Below are 17976 nucleotides of genomic sequence, written 5' to 3' on the forward strand. Positions count from 1 at the left end.
GCTGGAGGAGGTTACAGAGATAGGGAAGGAGTGTAGGGGCTGGAGGAGGTTACAGAGATAGGGAGGGGTGTAGGGGGCTGGAGGGGGTTACAGAGATAGGGAAGGAGTGTAGGGGCTGGAGGAGGTTACAGAGATAGGGAGGGGTGTAGGGGGCTGGAGGAGGTTACAGAGATAGGGAGGTGTGTAGAGGCTGGAGGAGGTTACAGAGATAGGGGGGGGGTGTAGGGGCTGGAGGAGGTTACAGAGATAGGGAGGGGTGTAGGGGCTGGAGGGGGTTACAGAGATAGGGAGGGAGTGTAGGGGGCTGGAGGAGGTTACAGAGATAGGGAGGGGTGTAGGGGGCTGGAGGAGGTTACAGAAATAGGGAGGGGTGTAGGGGCTGGAGGAGGTTACAGAGATAGGGAGGGGTGTAGGGGGCTGGAGGAGGTTACAGAGATAGGGAGGGATGTAGGGGGTTGGAGGAGGTTACAGAGATAGGGAGGGGTGTAGGGGCTGGAGGAGGTTACAGAGATAGGGAGGGGTGTAGGGGCTGGAGGAGGTTACAGAAATAGGGAGGGGTGTAGGGGCTGGAGGAGGTTACAGAGATAGGGAGGGGTGTAGGGGCTGGAGGAGGTTACAGAAATAGGGAGGGGTGTAGGGGCTGGAGGAGGTTACAGAGATAGGGAGGGGTGTAGGGCCTGGAGGAGGTAACAGAGATAGGGAGGGGTGTAGGGGGCTGGAGGAGATTACAGAGATAGTGAGGGGGTGTAGGGGCTGGAGGAGGTTACAGAGATAGGGAGGCGGTGTAGGGGCTGGAGGAGGTTACAGAGATAGGGAGGCGGTGTAGGGGCTGGAGGAGGTTACAGAGATAGGGAGGGGTGTAGGGGCTGGAGGAGGTTACAGGGATGGGGAGGGGTGTAGGAGTTGGAGGCGGTTTCAGAGATAGGGAGCGGTATAGGGGGCTGGAGGAGGTCACAGAGATAGTGAGGGGGTGTAGGGGCTGGAGGAGGTTACAGTGATAGGGAGGGAATTAGGACTAGGAGGAGGTTACTGAGATGGGGAGTTGTGTAGTGGGATTTCAGAGGTTACAGAGATAGGGAGAGGGTGTCGGGGCTGGAGGAGGTTACAGAGATAGGGAGGGGGTGTAGGGGGCTGGAGGAGGTTACAGATATAGGGAGGGGGTGTGGGGGCTGGAGGAGGTGACAGAGATAGGGAGGGGTGTAGGGGCTGGAGGAGGTTCCAGAGATAGGGAGGGGGTGTAGGGGCTGGAGGAGGTTACAGAGATAGGGAGGGGGTGTCGGGGCTGGAGGAGGTTACAGAGATAGGGAGGGGTGTAGGGGGCTGGAGGAGGTTACAGAGATAGGGAGGGGTGTAGGGGCTGGAGGAGGTTCCAGTGATAGGGAGGGAATTAGGAATAGGAGGAGGTTACTGAGATGGGGAGTTGTGTATTGGTATTTCAGAGGTTACAGAGATAGGGAGGAGGTGTAGGGGCTGGAGGAGGTTACAGAGATAGGGAGGGGTGTAGGGGGCTGGAGGAGGTTACAGAGATAGGGAGGGGTGTAGGGGGCTGGAGGAGGTTACTGAAATAGGGAGGGGTGTAGGGGCTGGAGGAGGTTACAGAGATAGGGAGGGGTGTAGGGGCTGGAGGAGGTTACAGAGATAGGGAGGGGTGTAGAGGCTGGAGGAGGTTACAGAGACAGGGAGGGGTGTAGGGGGCTGGAGGAGGTTACAGAGATAGGGAGGGGTGTAGGGGGCTGGAGGAGGTTACAGAAATAGGGAGGGGTGTAGGGGCTGGAGGAGGTTACAGAGATAGGGAGGGGTGTAGGGGCTGGAGGAGGTTACAGAGATAGGAAGGGGTGTAGGGGCTGGAGGGGGTTACAGAGATAGGGAGGGGTGTAGGGGCTGGAGGAGGTTACAGAGATAGGGAGGGGTGTAGGGGCTGGAGGAGGTTACAGAGATAGGGAGGGGTGTAGGGGGCTGCTGGAGATTACTGAGCTATGGAGGGGTGTAAGGGCTTAAGGAGGTTTCAGCGATAGGGAGGGGCGTTAAGGTTGGGGGTGATTACGCAGATAGGGAGGGATGTCGGTGCTGGAGGAGGTTACAGAGATAGGGAGGGATGTCGGGGCTGGAGGAGGGTACAGAGATAGGGAGGGTTGTCAGGGCTGGAGGAGGTTACAGAGATAGAGAGGGGGTGTAGGGGCTGGAGAATATTACAGAGAGAGGGGTGTTCCTGGCTGGAGGATGTTGCAGAGATAGGGAGTCGTCTTGGGGCTGGAGGAGGTGACAGAGATAGGGAGGGGTGTAGGGGCTGGAGAAGGTTACAGAGATAGGGAGGGGTGTAGGGGCTGGAGAAGGTTACAGAGATAGGGAGGGGTGTAGGGGCTGGAGAAGGTTATAGAGATCGGGAGGGGTGTAGGGGGCTGGAGGAGGTTACAGAGATAGGGAGGGGGTAGGGGCTGGAGGAGGTTACAGAAATAGGGAGGGGTGTAGGGGCTGGAGGAGGTTACAGAGATAGGGAGGGGGTGTAGGGGCTGGAGGAGGTTACAGAGATAGGGAGGGGGTGTAGGGGCTGGAGGGGGTTACAGAGATAGGGAGGGGGTGTAGGGGCTGGAGGGGGTTACAGAGATAGGGAGGGGTGTAGGGGGCTGGAGGAGGTTACAGAGATAGGGAAGGAGTGTAGGGGCTGGAGGAGGTTACAGAGATAGGGAGGGGTGTAGGGGGTTGGAGGGGGTTACAGAGATAGGGAAGGAGTGTAGGGGCTGGAGGAGGTTACAGAGATAGGGAGGGGTGTAGGGGGCTGGAGGAGGTTACAGAGATAGGGAGGTGTGTAGAGGCTGGAGGAGGTTACAGAGATAGGGAGGGGTGTAGGGGCTGGAGGAGGTTACAGAGATAGGGAGGGGTGTAGGGGCTGGAGGGGGTTACAGAGATAGGGAGGGAGTGTAGGGGGCTGGAGGAGGTTACAGAGATAGGGAGGGGTGTAGGGGGCTGGAGGAGGTTACAGAAATAGGGAGGGGTGTAGGGGCTGGAGGAGGTTACAGAGATAGGGAGGGGTGTAGGGGGCTGGAGGAGGTTACAGAGATAGGGAGGGATGTAGGGGGTTGGAGGAGGTTACAGAGATAGGGAGGGGTGTAGGGGCTGGAGGAGGTTACAGAGATAGGGAGGGGTGTAGGGGCTGGAGGAGGTTACAGAAATAGGGAGGGGTGTAGGGGCTGGAGGAGGTTACAGAGATAGGGAGGGGTGTAGGGGCTGGAGGAGGTTACAGAGATAGGGAGGGGTGTAGGGGGCTGGAGGAGGTTACAGAGATAAGGAGGGGGTGTAGGGGCTGGAGGAGGTTACAGAGATAGGGAGGGGTGTAGGGGCTGGAGGAGGTTACAGAAATAGGGAGGGGTGTAGGGGCTGGAGGAGGTTACAGAGATAGGGAGGGGTGTAGGGCCTGGAGGAGGTAACAGAGATAGGGAGGGGTGTAGGGGGCTGGAGGAGATTACAGAGATAGTGAGGGGGTGTAGGGGCTGGAGGAGGTTACAGAGATAGGGAGGCGGTGTAGGGGCTGGAGGAGGTTACAGGGATGGGGAGGGGTGTAGGAGTTGGAGGCGGTTTCAGAGATAGGGAGCGGTATAGGGGGCTGGAGGAGGTCACAGAGATAGTGAGGGGGTGTAGGGGCTGGAGGAGGTTACAGTGATAGGGAGGGAATTAGGAATAGGAGGAGGTTACTGAGATGGGGAGTTGTGTATTGGTATTTCAGAGGTTACAGAGATAGGGAGGAGGTGTAGGGGCTGGAGGAGGTTACAGAGATAGGGAGGGGTGTAGGGGGCTGGAGGAGGTTACAGAGATAGGGAGGGGTGTAGGGGGCTGGAGGAGGTTACTGAAATAGGGAGGGGTGTAGGGGCTGGAGGAGGTTACAGAGATAGGGAGGGGTGTAGGGGCTGGAGGAGGTTACAGAGATAGGGAGGGGTGTAGAGGCTGGAGGAGGTTACAGAGACAGGGAGGGGTGTAGGGGGCTGGAGGAGGTTACAGAGATAGGGAGGGGTGTAGGGGGCTGGAGGAGGTTACAGAAATAGGGAGGGGTGTAGGGGCTGGAGGAGGTTACAGAGATAGGGAGGGGTGTAGGGGCTGGAGGAGGTTACAGAGATAGGAAGGGGTGTAGGGGCTGGAGGGGGTTACAGAGATAGGGAGGGGTGTAGGGGCTGGAGGAGGTTACAGAGATAGGGAGGGGTGTAGGGGCTGGAGGAGGTTACAGAGATAGGGAGGGGTGTAGGGGGCTGCTGGAGATTACTGAGCTATGGAGGGGTGTAAGGGCTTAAGGAGGTTTCAGCGATAGGGAGGGGCGTTAAGGTTGGGGGTGATTACGCAGATAGGGAGGGATGTCGGTGCTGGAGGAGGTTACAGAGATAGGGAGGGATGTCGGGGCTGGAGGAGGGTACAGAGATAGGGAGGGTTGTCAGGGCTGGAGGAGGTTACAGAGATAGAGAGGGGGTGTAGGGGCTGGAGAATATTACAGAGAGAGGGGTGTTCCTGGCTGGAGGATGTTGCAGAGATAGGGAGTCGTCTTGGGGCTGGAGGAGGTGACAGAGATAGGGAGGGGTGTAGGGGCTGGAGAAGGTTACAGAGATAGGGAGGGGTGTAGGGGCTGGAGAAGGTTACAGAGATAGGGAGGGGTGTAGGGGCTGGAGAAGGTTATAGAGATCGGGAGGGGTGTAGGGGGCTGGAGGAGGTTACAGAGATAGGGAGGGGGTAGGGGCTAGAGGAGGTTACAGAAATAGGGAGGGGTGTAGGGGCTGGAGGAGGTTACAGAGATAGGGAGGGGGTGTAGGGGCTGGAGGAGGTTACAGAGATAGGGAGGGGGTGTAGGGGGTTGGAGGAGGTTACAGAGATAGGGAGGGGGTGTAGGGGCTGGAGGAGGTTACAGAGATAGGGAGGGGTGTAGGGGACTGGAGGAGGTTACAGAGATAGGGAGGGGTGTAGGGACTGGAGGAGGTTACAGAGATAGGGAGGGGTGTAGGGGCTGGAGGAGGTTACAGAGATAGGGAGGGGGGTAGGGGCTGGAGGAGGTTACAGAGATAGGGAGGGGTGTAGGGGGCTGGAGGAGGTTACAGAGATAGGGAGGGGGTGTAGGGGCTGGAGTAGGTTACAGAGATAGGGAGGGGTGTAGGGGCTGGAGGAGGTTACAGAGATAGGGAGGGGTGTAGGGGGCTGGAGGAGGTTACAGAGATAGGGAGGGGGTAGGGGCTGGAGGAGGTTACAGAAATAGGGAGGGGTGTAGGGGCTGGAGGAGGTTACAGAGATAGGGAGGGGGTGTTGGGGCTGGAGGAAGTTACAGAGATAGGGAGGGGGTGTAGGGGCTGGAGGAGGTTACAGAGATAGGGAGGGGGTGTTGGGGCTGGAGGAGGTTACAGAGATAGGGAGGGGGTGTTGGGGCTGGAGGAGGTTACAGAGATAGGGAGGGGGTAGGGGCTGGAGGAGGTTACAGAAATAGGGAGGGGGTGTAGGGGCTGGAGGAGGTTACAGAGATAGGGAGGGTTGTAGGGGACTGGAGGAGGTTACAGAGATAGGGAGGGGTGTAGGGGCTGGAGGAGGTTACAGAGATAGGGAGGGGTGTAGGGGGCTGGAGGAGGTTACAGAGTAAGAGTTTTAACAACACCAGGTTAAAGTCCAACAGGTTTATTTGGTAGCAAATACCATAAGCTTTCGGGAGCGTTGCTCCTTCGTCAGATGGAGTGGAAATCTGCTCTCAAACAGGGCACAGAGACACAAAATCAAGTTGCAGAATACTGATTAGAATGCGAATCCCTACAGCCAGCCGGGTCTTAAAGATACAGACAATGTGAGTGGAGGGAGCATTAGGCACAGGTTAAAGAGATGTGTATTGTCTCCAGACAGGACACCCAGTGAGATTCTGCAAGCCCAGGAGGCAAGCTGTGGGGGTTACTGATAATGTGACATAAACCCAACATCCCGGTTTAGGCCGTCCTCATGTGTGCGGAACTTGGCTGTCAGTTTCTGCTCAGCGACTCTGCGCTGTCGTGTGTCGGTTTGATTTCTGTGTCTGTTTGCACTGTTTGAGAGCAGATTTCCTCTCCATCTGACGAAGGAGCAGCGCTCCGAAAGCTTATGGTATTTGCTACCAAATAAACCTGTTGGACTTTAACCTGGTGTTGTGAGACTTCTTACTGTGCTTACCCCAGTCCAACGCCGGCATCTCCACATCGAGGTTACAGAGACAGGGAGTGGTGTAGGGGCTGGAGGAGGTTACAGAGATAGGGAGGGGTGTCAGGGGCTGGAGGAGGTTACAGAGATAGGGAGGGGGTGTTGGGGCTGGAGGAGGTTACAGAGATAGGGAGGGGGTGTTGGGGCTGGAGGAGGTTACAGAGATGGGGAAGGTGTCTTGGGGGCTGGAGTAGGTTACAGAGATAGGGAGGGGGTGTAGGGGCTGGAGGAGGTTACAGAGATAGGGAGGGGGTGTAGGGGCTGGAGGAGGTTACAGAGATAGGGAGGGGTGTAGGGGGCTGGAGGAGGTTACAGGGATGGGGAAGGTGTCTTGGGGGCTGGAGTAGGTTACAGAGATAGGGAGGGGTGTAGGGGGCTGGAGGAGGTTACAGAGATCGGGAGGGGGTGTTGGGGCTGGAGGAGGTTACAGAGATAGGGAGGGGGTGTTGGGGCTGGAGGGGGTTACAGAGATAGGGAGGGGGTGTTGGGGCTGGAGGAGGTTACAGAGATAGGGAGGGGTGTAGGGGGCTGGAGGAGGTTACAGAGATAGGGAGGGGATGTAGGGAGCTGGAGGAGGTTACAGAGATAGGGAGGGGTGTAGGGGGCTGGAGGAGGTTACAGAGATAGGGAAGGAGTGTAGGGGCTGGAGGAGGTTACAGAGATAGGGAGGGGTGTAGAGGGCTGGAGGGGGTTACAGAGATAGGGAAGGAGTGTAGGGGCTGGAGGAGGTTACAGAGATAGGGAGGGGTGTAGGGGGCTGGAGGAGGTTACAGAGATAGGGAGGGGTGTAGGGGCTGGAGGAGGTTACAGAGATAGGGAGGGGTGTAGGGGCTGGAGGGGGTTACAGAGATAGGGAGGGGTGTAGGGGCTGGAGGAGGTTACAGAAATGGGGAGGGGTGTAGGGGCTGGGGGAGGTTACTGAGATAGGGAGGGGTGTAGGGGGCTGGAGCAGGTTGCAGAGATAGGGAGTCGTCTTGGGGCTGGAGGAGGTTACAGAAATGGGGAGGGGTGTAGGGGGCTGGAGGAGGTTACAGAGATAGGGAGGGGTGTAGGGGCTGGAGAAGGTTACAGAGATAGGGAGGGGTGTAGGGGCTGGAGAAGGTTACGGAGATAGGGAGGGGGTGTAGGGGCTGGAGGAGGTTACAGAGATAGGGAGGGGGTAGGGGCTGGAGGAGGTTACAGAGATAGGGAGGGGGTGTAGGGGGCTGGAGGAGGTTACAGAGTAAGAGTTTTAACAACACCAGGTTAAAGTCCAACGGGTTTATTTGGTAGCAAATACCATAAGCTTTCGGAGCGCTGCTCCTTCGTCAGATGGAGTGGATATCTGCTCTCAAACAGGGCACAGAGACACAAAATCAAGTTACAGAATACTGATTAGAATGCGAATCCCTACAGCCAGCCGGGTCTTAAAGGTACAGACAATGTGGGTGGAGGGAGCATTAGGCACAGGTTAAAGAGATGTGTATTGTCTCCAGACAGGACACCCAGTGAGATTCTGCAAGCCCAGGAGGCAAGCTGTGGGGGTTACTGATAGTGTGACATAAACCCAACATCCCGGTTTAGGCCGTCCTCATGTGTGCGGAACTTGGCTATCAGTTTCTGCTCAGCGACTCTGCGCTGTCGTGTGTCGGTTTGATTTCTGTGTCTGTTTGCACTGTTTGAGAGCAGATTTCCTCTCCATCTGACGAAGGGGCAGCGCTCCGAAAGCTTATGGTATTTGCTACCAAATAAACCTGTTGGACTTTAACCTGGTGTTGTGAGACTTCTTACTGTGCTTACCCCAGTCCAACGCCGGCATCTCCACATCGAGGTTACAGAGACAGGGAGTGGTGTAGGGGCTGGAGGAGGTTACAGAGATAGGGAGGTGGTGTCAGGGGCTGGAGGAGGTTACAGAGATAGGGAGGGGGTGTAGGGGCTGGAGGAGGTTACAGAGATAGGGAGGAGGTGTAGGGGCTGGAGGAGGTTACAGAGATAGGGAGGGGTGTAGGGGGCTGGAGGAGGTTACAGAGATGGGGAAGGTGTCTTGGGGGCTGGAGTAGGTTACAGAGATAGGGAGGGGTGTAGGGGGCTGGAGGAGGTTACAGAGATCGGGAGGGGGTGTTGGGGCTGGAGGAGGTTCCAGAGATAGGGAGGGGGTGTTGGGGCTGGAGGGGGTTACAGAGATAGGGAGGGGGTGTTGGGGCTGGAGGAGGTTACAGAGATAGGGAGGGGGTGTAGGGGCTGGAGGAGGTTACAGAGATAGGGAGGGGGTGTAGGGGCTGGAGGAGGTTACAGAGATAGGGAGGGGGTGTTGGGGCTGGAGGAGGTTACAGAGATAGGGAGGGGGTGTTGGGGCTGGAGGAGGTTACAGAGATAGGGAGGGGGTGTCATAAATTGTACAGATTGGGATTTTTATCAGAGGCTGGAGTTTACTGTTCCGGTCTCCCTATCCCCTCGGTTAGACCACACTCGGAGCACCGTGCACAGTTCCGGTCTCCCTATCCCCTCGGTTAGACCACACTCGGAGCACCGTGCACAGTTCCGGTCTCCCTATCCCCTCGGTTAGACCCACACTCGGAGTACCGTGCACAGTTCCGGTCTCCCTATCCCCTCTTTTAGACCACACTCGGAGCACCGTGCACAGTTCTGGTCTCCCTATCCCCTCGGTTAGACCACACTCGGAGCACCCTGCACAGTTCTGGTCTCCCTATCCCCTCGGTTAGACCACACTCGGAGCACCGTGCACAGTTCCGGTCTCCGTATCCCCTCGGTTAGACCACACTCGGAGCACCGTGCACAGTTCCGGTCTCCCTATCCCCTCGGTTAGACCACACTCGGAGCACCGTGCACAGTTCCGGTCTCCCTATCCCCTCGGTTAGACCACACTCGGAGCACCGTGCACAGTTCCGGTCTCCCTATCCCCTCGGTTAGACCCACACTCGGAGCACCGTGCACAGTTCCGGTCTCCCTATCCCCTCGGTTAGACCACACTCGGAGCACCGTGCACAGTTCCGGTCTCCCTATCCCCTCGGTTAGACCCACACTCGGAGCACCGTGCACAGTTCCCGTCTCCCTATCCCCTCGGTTAGACCCACACTCGGAGCACCGTGCACAGTTCCGGTCTCCGTATCCCCTCGGTTAGACCACACTCGGAGCACCGTGCACAGTTCCGGTCTCCGTATCCCCTCGGTTAGACCACACTCGGAGCACCGTGCACAGTTCCGGTCTCCGTATCCCCTCGGTTAGACCACACTCGGAGCACCGTGCACAGTTCCGGTCTCCGTATCCCCTCGGTTAGACCCACACTCGGAGCACCGTGCACAGTTCCGGTCTCCCTATCCCCTCGGTTAGACCACACTCGGAGCACCGTGCACAGTTCCCGTCTCCCTATCCCCTCGGTTAGACCACACTCGGAGCACCGTGCACTGTCTGTCTCTGCTCTCAGCGGCTCCCTGTCTCTCTCTCTCTCTGTTGTAGGTCGTTGATATTATGAGGGTAAATGTGGACAAGGTGTTGGAAAGAGATCAGAAACTCTCTGAACTGGATGATCGCGCTGACGCACTCCAAGCTGGTGCCTCACAGTTTGAAAGCAGTGCGGCGAAACTCAAACGGAAATATTGGTGGAAAAACTGTAAGGTCAGTGCTATTCTCTCTCTCCATCGCACACTCCATCCCTCTATCATACTCTCACTCCCACTCTACACAATCCCAAACCCCCTCCTGCTCACTCTCACTCGACACAATCCCAATCCCAAACCCCTTCCCGTTCACTCCCACTCTACACAATCCCAATCCCAAACCCCTTCCCATTCACTCCCACTGTACACAATCCCAAACCCCTTCCCGTTCACTCCCACTGTACACAATCCCAATCCCAAACCCCTTCCTGTTCACTCCCACTCTACACAATCCCAATCCCAAACCCCTTACCGTTAACTCCCTCTGTACACAATCCCATCCCCTTCCTGTTCACTCCCACTCTACAGAATCCCAATCCCAAACCCCTTCCCGTTCACTCCCACTCTACACAATCCCAATGGACTCCAAATCCCTTCCCGTTGTCTTCCACTCTGCACAATCCCAATCCCCTTCCCGTTCACTCCCACTCTACACAATCCCAATCCCCTTCCCGTTCACTCCCAGTCTACACAATCCCAATCCCAAACCCCATCCCGTTCACTCCCACTGTACACAATCCCAAACCCCTTCCCGTTCACTCCCACTATACACAATCCCAAACCCCTTCCCGTTCACTCCCACTCTACACAATCCCAATCCCAAACCCCTTCCCGTTCACGCCCACTCTACACAATCCCAATCCCAAACCCCTTCCCGTTCACGCCCACTCTACACAATCCCAAACCTCTTCCTGTTCACTCCCACTGTGCACAATCCCAATGGACCCCAAATCCCTTCCCGTTGTCTTCCACTCTGCACAATCCCAATCCCAATCTCCTTCCCATTCACTCCCACTCTACACAATCCCAATCCCAAACCCCTTCCCGTTCACTCCCACTGTACACAATCCCAATCCCAAACCCCTTCCCGTTCACTCCCACTGTACACAATCCCAATCCCAAACTCCTTCCCGTTCACTGCCACTCTACACAATCCCAATGGACCCCAAATCCCTTCCCGCTCACTCCCACTGTACACAATCCCAAAACCCTTCCAGTTCACTCCCACTCGACGCAATCCCAATCCCAAAACCCTTCCCATTCACTCCCACTCTACACAATACCAAACCCCTTCCCGTTCACTCCCACTGTACACAATCCCAATCCCAAACCCCTTCCCGTTCACTCCCACTCAACACAATCCCAATCCCAATCCCCTTCCCGTCACTGCCACTTTACATAATCCCAATGGACCCCAAACCCCTTCCCGTTCACTCCCACTCAACACAATCCCAATCTCCCTCCCGTTCACTCCCACTCGATACAATCCCAATCCCAAACCCCTTCCCGTTCACTCCCACTGTACATAATCCCAATCTCAAACCCCTTCCCGTTCACTCCCACTGTACACAATCCCAATCCCAAACCCCTTCCCGTTCACTGCCACTCTACACAATCCCAATGGACCCCAAATCCCTTCCCGCTCACTCCCACTGTACACAATCCCAAAACCCTTCCAGTTCACTCCCACTCGACGCAATCCCAATCCCAAAACCCTTCCCATTCACTCCCACTCTACACAATACCAAACCCCTTCCCGTTCACTCCCACTGTACACAATCCCAATCCCAAACCCCTTCCCGTTCACTCCCACTCAACACAATCCCAATCCCAATCCCCTTCCCGTCACTGCCACTTTACATAATCCCAATGGACCCCAAACCCCTTCCCGTTCACTCCCACTCAACACAATCCCAATCTCCCTCCCGTTCACACCCTCTGTACACAATGCCAATGGACCCAAACCCCTTCCCGTTCACTCCCACCCTCCACAATCTCAAGCCCCTTCCCGTTCACTCCCAGGCTACACGATCGGTTGTTCGAAGGCCTCACCACTTGTGCTCTTCTGATTTCAGATGATGATCATGCTTGGTGGAATTTGTGCGATTATTGTCATCGTAATCATTAGTGAGTATCGGATGGGCTGGGATGATGTGAATATGGGGCGCGGGGTGGTACTTGGCACTGGAGGGGAGGTGTCCGAGGGCAGCTCAGACCCCAGGGGTGTGTGCCCCCTGGGCAGGGTGGGAAGTGGGTTGACGTGGACAGGTATTAGTCCATTGGGATTGTGTTAAGGCGGGACGGGGGAGATGTACAAGGCTGAGGAACTATTGCCCGTTGGGCTCCTGGGGTGAGAACATGGCTGTAGGTGCTGGACCCGAGGTTGTCACTCCTCCGAGGGAGTGGCAGAGGTTCAAGGAGATTGACTTGGGGCTGGCACAGTGGGTTAGCGCCGCTGCCTCACAGCGCCAGGGACCCGGGTTCGATTCCGGCCTCGGGTGTCTGTGCGGACTCTGCACGTTCTCCCCTCTGCGTCTGCGTGGGTTTCCTCCGGGTGCTCCGGTTTCCTCCCACTCCAAAGATGTGCAGGTTAGTTGGATTGGCCATGCTAAATTGCCCCCTTAGTGTCCAAAGATGTGCGGGTTAGGTGGATTGGCCATGCTAAATTGCCCCTCAGTATCCAAAGATGTGCAGGTTAGGTGGATTGGCCATGCTAAATTGCCCCCTTAGTGTCCAAAGATGTGTAGGTTAGGTGGATTGGCCATGCTAAATTGTCCTAGTGTCCAAAGATGTGCAGGTTAGGTGGATTGGCCATGCTAAATTGCCCCCTTAGTGTCCAAAGATGTGTAGGTTAGGTGGATTGGCCATGCTAAATTGCCCCTCAGTATCCAAAGATGTGCAGGTTAGGTGGATTGGCCATGCTAAATTGCCCCCTTAGTGTCCAAAGATGTGCAGGTTAGGTGGATTGGCCATGCTAAATTGTCCTAGTGTCCAAAGATGTGTATGTTAGGTGGATTGGCCATGCTAAATTGCCCTACTGTCCAAAGATGTGTAGGTTAGGTGGATTGGCCATGCTAAATTGTCCTAGTGTCCAAAGATGTGCAGGTTAGGTGGATTGGCCATGCTAAATTGTCCTAGTGTCCAAAGATGTACAGGTTAGGTGGATTGGCCATGCTAAATTGTCCTAGTGTCCAAAGATGTGTCGGTTAGGTGGATTGGCCATGCTAAATTGTCCTAGTGTCCAAAGATGTGCAGGTTAGGTGGGATTGGCCATGCTAAATTGCCCCTTAGTGTCCAAAGATGTGCAGGTTAGGTGGATCGGCCACGCTAAATTGCCCCCTTAGTGTCCAAAGATGTGTAGATTAGGTGGATTGGCCATGCTAAATTGTCCTAGTGTCCAAAGATGTACAGGTTAGGTGGATTGGCCATGCTAAATTGTCCTAGTGTCCAAAGATGTGTCGGTTAGGTGGATTGGCCATGCTAAATTGTCCTAGTGTCCAAAGATGTGCAGGTTAGGTGGGATTGGCCATGCTAAATTGCCCCTTAGTGTCCAAAGATGTGCAGGTTAGGTGGATCGGCCACGCTAAATTGCCCCCTTAGTGTTCAAAGATGTGCAGGTTAGGTGGATTGGCCATGCTAAATTGTCCTAGTGTCCAAAGATGTGCAGGTTAGGTGGATTGGCCATGCTAAATTGTCCTAGTGTCCAAAGATGTGCAGGTTAGGTGGATTGGCCATGCTAAATTGTCCTAGTGTCCAAAGATGTGCAGGTTAGGTGGATTGGCCATGCTAAATTGTCCTAGTGTCCAAAGATGTGTAGGTTAGGTGGATTGGCCATGCTAAATTGCCCTACTGTCCAAAGATGTGCAGGTTAGGTGGATTGGCCATGCTAAATTGCCCCTTAGTGTCCAAAGATGTGTAGGTTAGGTGGATTGGCCATGCTAAATTGTCCTAGTGTCCAAAGATGTGCAGGTTAGATGGATTGGCCATGCTAAATTGTCCTAGTGTCCAAAGATGTGCAGGTTAGGTGGATTGGCCATGCTAAATTGTCCTAGTGTCCAAAGATGTGTAGATTAGGTGGATTGGCCATGCTAAATTGTCCTAGTGTCCAAAGATGTCCAGGTTGGGTGGATTGGCCATGCTAAATTGTCCTAGTGTCCAAAGATGTGTAGATTAGGTGGATTGGCCATGCTAAATTGTCCTAGTGTCCAAAGATGTGTAGGTTAGGTGGATTGGCCATGCTAAATTGTCCTAGTGTCCAAAGATGTGCAGGTTAGGTGGATTGGCCATGCTAAATTGTCCCAGTGTCCAAAGATGTGCAGGTTAGGTGGATTGGCCATGCTAAATTATCCTAGTGTCCAAAGATGTGCAGGTTAGGTGGATTGGCCATGCTAAATTGTCCTAGTGTCCAAAGATGTGTAGGTTAGGTGGATTGGCCATGCTAAATTGTCCTAGTGTCCAAAGATGTGCAGGTTAGGTGGATTGGTCATGCTAAATTGTCCTAGTGTCCAAAGATGTGTAGGTTGGGTGGATTGGCCATGCTAAATTGTCCTAGTGTCCAAAGATGTGTAGATTAGGTGGATTGGCCATGCTAAATTGTCCTAGTGTCCAAAGATGTGTAGGTTGGGTGGATTGGCCATGTTAAATTGCCCCCTTAGTGTCCAAAGCTGGGTTAATGCATTGGGTTATGGGGATAGGGCCTGGGTGGGATTGTGGTCGGTGCAGACTCGATGGGCCAAATGGCCTCCTTCTGCACTGTAGGATTCTACTATTCTATGACTCCTGGTGTGGGGTGCGGGGGACTGAAGCGAGATCGAGTGGCTGGGTAGTGGGAGGAGGAGCGGCCACCGTATTTCGACAGAGCGTCGGTTGGGGGAGTTAGTGGTATTATCGCTAGACTATTCATCCAGAGACTCAGCTAATGTTCTGGGGGACCCGGGTTCGAATCCCGCCACGGCAGATGGTGGAATTTGAATTCGATTAAAGAAATAACTGGAATTAAGAATCTACTGATGACCCATTGTCGGAAAAACCCATCTGGTTCCTTTCAGGGAAGGAAATCTGCTGTCCTTACCCGGTCTGGCCTACATGTGATTCCAGAGCCACATAGCAACGTGGTTGGCTCTTAACTGCCCTCCAAAGGGCAACTAGGGATGGGCAATAAATGCTGGCCCAGCCAGCCATGCCCATCTGCCCCTTGAATGAATAGAGAAAACCCAACAGAAGACCTCATTGCTGCAAATTGTCAGTGTGCAATGTGGGTTGACTCTCAACTGCCCTCCAAGGGGCAACTGTGGATGGGGCGATAAGTGCTGGGCCCAGGATGAAGAAAAAAAGAAACCATCCTGGACCGAAGGGCGGCCCTCTGAGGCGGCGGCCATTTTGGCACTGAGGTCAGCTGGGGGATTTTCCCGCTCGGTCGGGGCAGGGGTGCAGGAAGCGAACCACCGGGGGCACCCTAGAAGTGGCGGATCGGATCCCCGGCACTGAGGTCGAGGGAGTGTCGGGGGGGGGGGAGGGAGGGGGGAGGGTTCCTCCGAGGATCGGTCAGTTGGAGGGGAGAGGGAGGAGCTTTAGATGGGCTGAACGGCCACCGTTCCCGCTCGCTCTCTCTTTCTTTCTCTCTCGTGGCGATTGCTCTCACTCACTCTCTCTTTCTCTCCCCGCACAGTCTATTTTTTCACTTGAGGACGTTGCGGAGCCATCGACGAGGGAGACTGCCCTCCCCATCGCCCCTCCCTCCCTCCCTCCCTCCCCCACCCCCCCCTCCTCCTCCGTCTCTCGCTCGGGAATCCACAGATGAAGCTCTCTCTTCCTCCTTCCCCCAGGCACTTTGTGTTTCACTGTTGAGTGCGTTCTCTTTTATACATACCTACCTATCTACATATATATCTATATATCTCCATATGACTTGTTGCTGTGTAGACCAGGTCCTCGTTTTGAAATTTGATTTTTAGGCATTTCGGCAGTGCTCGGTCCCCCTGCTCTCTCCCTCTCTTCCCCTCTCTCTCCCTCTCTCGCTCCCTCTCCCGCTCCCTCCCTCCCTCTCTCTTTCCCACTCCCTCTCTCCCCCTCTCTCTCCCCTCCCTTTCGCGCTCCCTCTCCCTTTCTCGCTCCCTCTCTCTCCCTCTCCCTTTCTCGCTCCCTCCCTCCCCCTTTCTCGCTCCCTCTCTCTCCCTTTCTCGCTCCCTCCCTCCCCCTCTCTCTCCCTTTCTCGCTCCCTCTCTCTCCCTCTCCCTTTCTCGCTCCCTCCCTCCCCCTCTCTCTCCCTTTCTCGCTCCCTCTCTCTCCCTCTCCCTTTCTCGCTCCCTCCCTCCCCCTCTCTCTCCCTTTCTCGCTCCCTCTCTCTCCCTCTCCCTTTCTCGCTCCCTCCCTCCCCCTCCCTCTCCCTTTCTCGCTCCCTCTCTCTCCCTCTCCCTTTCTCACTCCCTCCCTCCCCCTCTCCCTTTCTCGCTCCCTCTCTCTCCCTCTCCCTTTCTCGCTCCCTCCCTCCCCCTCCCTCTCCCTTTCTCGCTCCCTCCCTCCCCCCTCTCTCCCTCTCTCTTTCCCGCTCCCTCCCTCCCCCTCTCTCTCCCTTTCTCGCTCCCTCTCTCTCCCTCTCCCTTTCTCACTCCCTCCCTCCCCCCTCTCTCTTTCCCGCTCCTTCCCTCCCCCTCTCTCTTTCCCGCTCCCTCCCTCCCCCTCTCTCTCCCTTTCTCACTCCCTCTCCCTTTCTCGATCCCTCTCCCTTTCTCGCTCCCTCTCTCCCCCTCTATCTCCCACTCTCCCTTCCTCGCTCCCTCTCTCTTCCTCACCCCCGCCTTTATCTCTTTTCTCCATCCCCCCCCTTCCTCTCTCTCTCTTTTTCATTCCCCCTCTTTCTGTCCATCTCTCCCTCCCCCCGCTCTCTCTCCCGGATTCTCTCTCGCTCCCTCTCTTTCTCTCTTCTTCTCGCTCTCTCTCTCTCTTGCTTTTCCCCCCCTCTTTGTTTCTTCCTTGTTTCCCCCTCTCTCTCGCTCCCTCTTTTCCTCTCCCCTCTCTCTATCACTTTCTCGTTCCCCCTCTCTGTCTCACCGTACCCCTCTATCTCTCCCCTCTCTCTCTCCCAGTCCCTTGCTCCCTCTCTCTCTCTGTCTCGCCTCCCCCTCTCTCTATATCTCTTTCCCTCTCTCCACCCTCTCCGTCTCTCTCCCTCTCTCCCTCACCTAATCCCTCCCCCTCCCCCTCCTCCTCTCTCTCTCCCTCCCTCTCTCTCTCTCCCTCCCTCCCTTTCCCTCACCTAATCCCTCCCCTCTCTCTTCCCTCTCTCTCCCTCCCTCTCCCCCTCCCTCCCTTCTTCCTCCCTCCTTTTATGCCTCCCTCCCCCTCCCCCTCCCCCCTCCCTCCCTCCTTCCCCTCTTCCGCCTCCCTCCCCCTCTCTCTCCCTCCCTCTCCATCTCTCCCCATCCCCAAGTTCCCAGGCTTCTGGGAGACCGTTAGGCCTCATCCCCAGGCTTTCGGGCCTAGTTGGCCATTGTCCGTTTCATCCTTCCTGCCCCTCCCCCCCCCCCCCCCCCCCCCGGCCACGGCTTGGGTTAACTTTGCTTTGACCCCGGAGTTGTCCGAAGGCTCCCTCACACCCCCCCCTCACTCACCCCCTCTCCCTTCCCCCCAATCCCTAGCGTTCCCTCACTCCGAGAGTGGGACTGGCAACCCCGGTGGTTGCTACGGAAACGAGGCCTGTTTCTTCGAGCCTGTTGGGAAAGGGATGGCGGAGGGAGGGAGGGAGGGAGGGAGGGAGGTGGGGGCCTGTTTCCCAGGGAATTAATCCGATTCCCGGAGGGCCACTGTTAGATTGGCGAGGGAAGGGGGGGGAGGGCGCGGAGTGTGAGGACGGGCAGTGGCAATTGGAGGGCACTGTGGAAGGCGCCCTCGGAGGAGGCCCAAAGGGAAGGAGTTAAGGCAATAAGCCCCCTCGCCCAAACTACTACCCCCCCCCACAACCCCACCCACACAGGGGCACCCATCTTCCAACCTCCCCACCCTCTGTCCCGACTGCTCCACTCCCTGGCCCCCCCTCATGACAGCCCGTTCCGACCCTATTTGGGTGAGAGGTGAGAGGGATACGTCAGCCCAACTCAGCAAGGACACTGGGACAAGAGGCATTGAATTTTGAGTTGATTTATTATTGTCACTGGGATTCAGTGAAAATGATTATTTCTTGCGTGCTATACAGACAAAGCATACCGTTCATAGAGAAGGAAAGGAGAGGGTGCAGAATGTAGTGTTACAGTCACAGCTAGGGTGCGGAGAAAGATCAACTTAATATTTGATTTGATTTATTATTGCTACATGTATTGGGATACAGTGAAAAGTAGTGTCCTTCATGCAATATGAGTTT

At 55.8% G+C, this 17976-nt stretch overlaps 1 protein-coding gene across 1 annotated transcript in view; it reads left to right on the forward strand.

The window, feature by feature from the left end:
- Positions 1 to 15400, forward strand: part of LOC144489815 (synaptobrevin-like) — a gene marked incomplete at its 5' end in the record, with an annotated part of 38845 nt that extends 23445 nt beyond the window's left edge. The window contains 3 exons of the mRNA XM_078207663.1: positions 9640 to 9798; positions 11696 to 11747; positions 15289 to 15400. Of these exons, the coding sequence (XP_078063789.1) occupies positions 9640 to 9798; positions 11696 to 11747; positions 15289 to 15305 (228 nt within the window). The remainder of the gene's footprint in view (positions 1 to 9639; positions 9799 to 11695; positions 11748 to 15288) is intronic.
- Between the last annotated feature and the right edge of the window lie 2576 nt (positions 15401 to 17976).

This window comes from Mustelus asterias, unplaced genomic scaffold, assembly GCF_964213995.1.
Source record: "Mustelus asterias unplaced genomic scaffold, sMusAst1.hap1.1 HAP1_SCAFFOLD_2572, whole genome shotgun sequence".
Taxonomy (NCBI): Eukaryota; Metazoa; Chordata; class Chondrichthyes; order Carcharhiniformes; family Triakidae; genus Mustelus; species Mustelus asterias.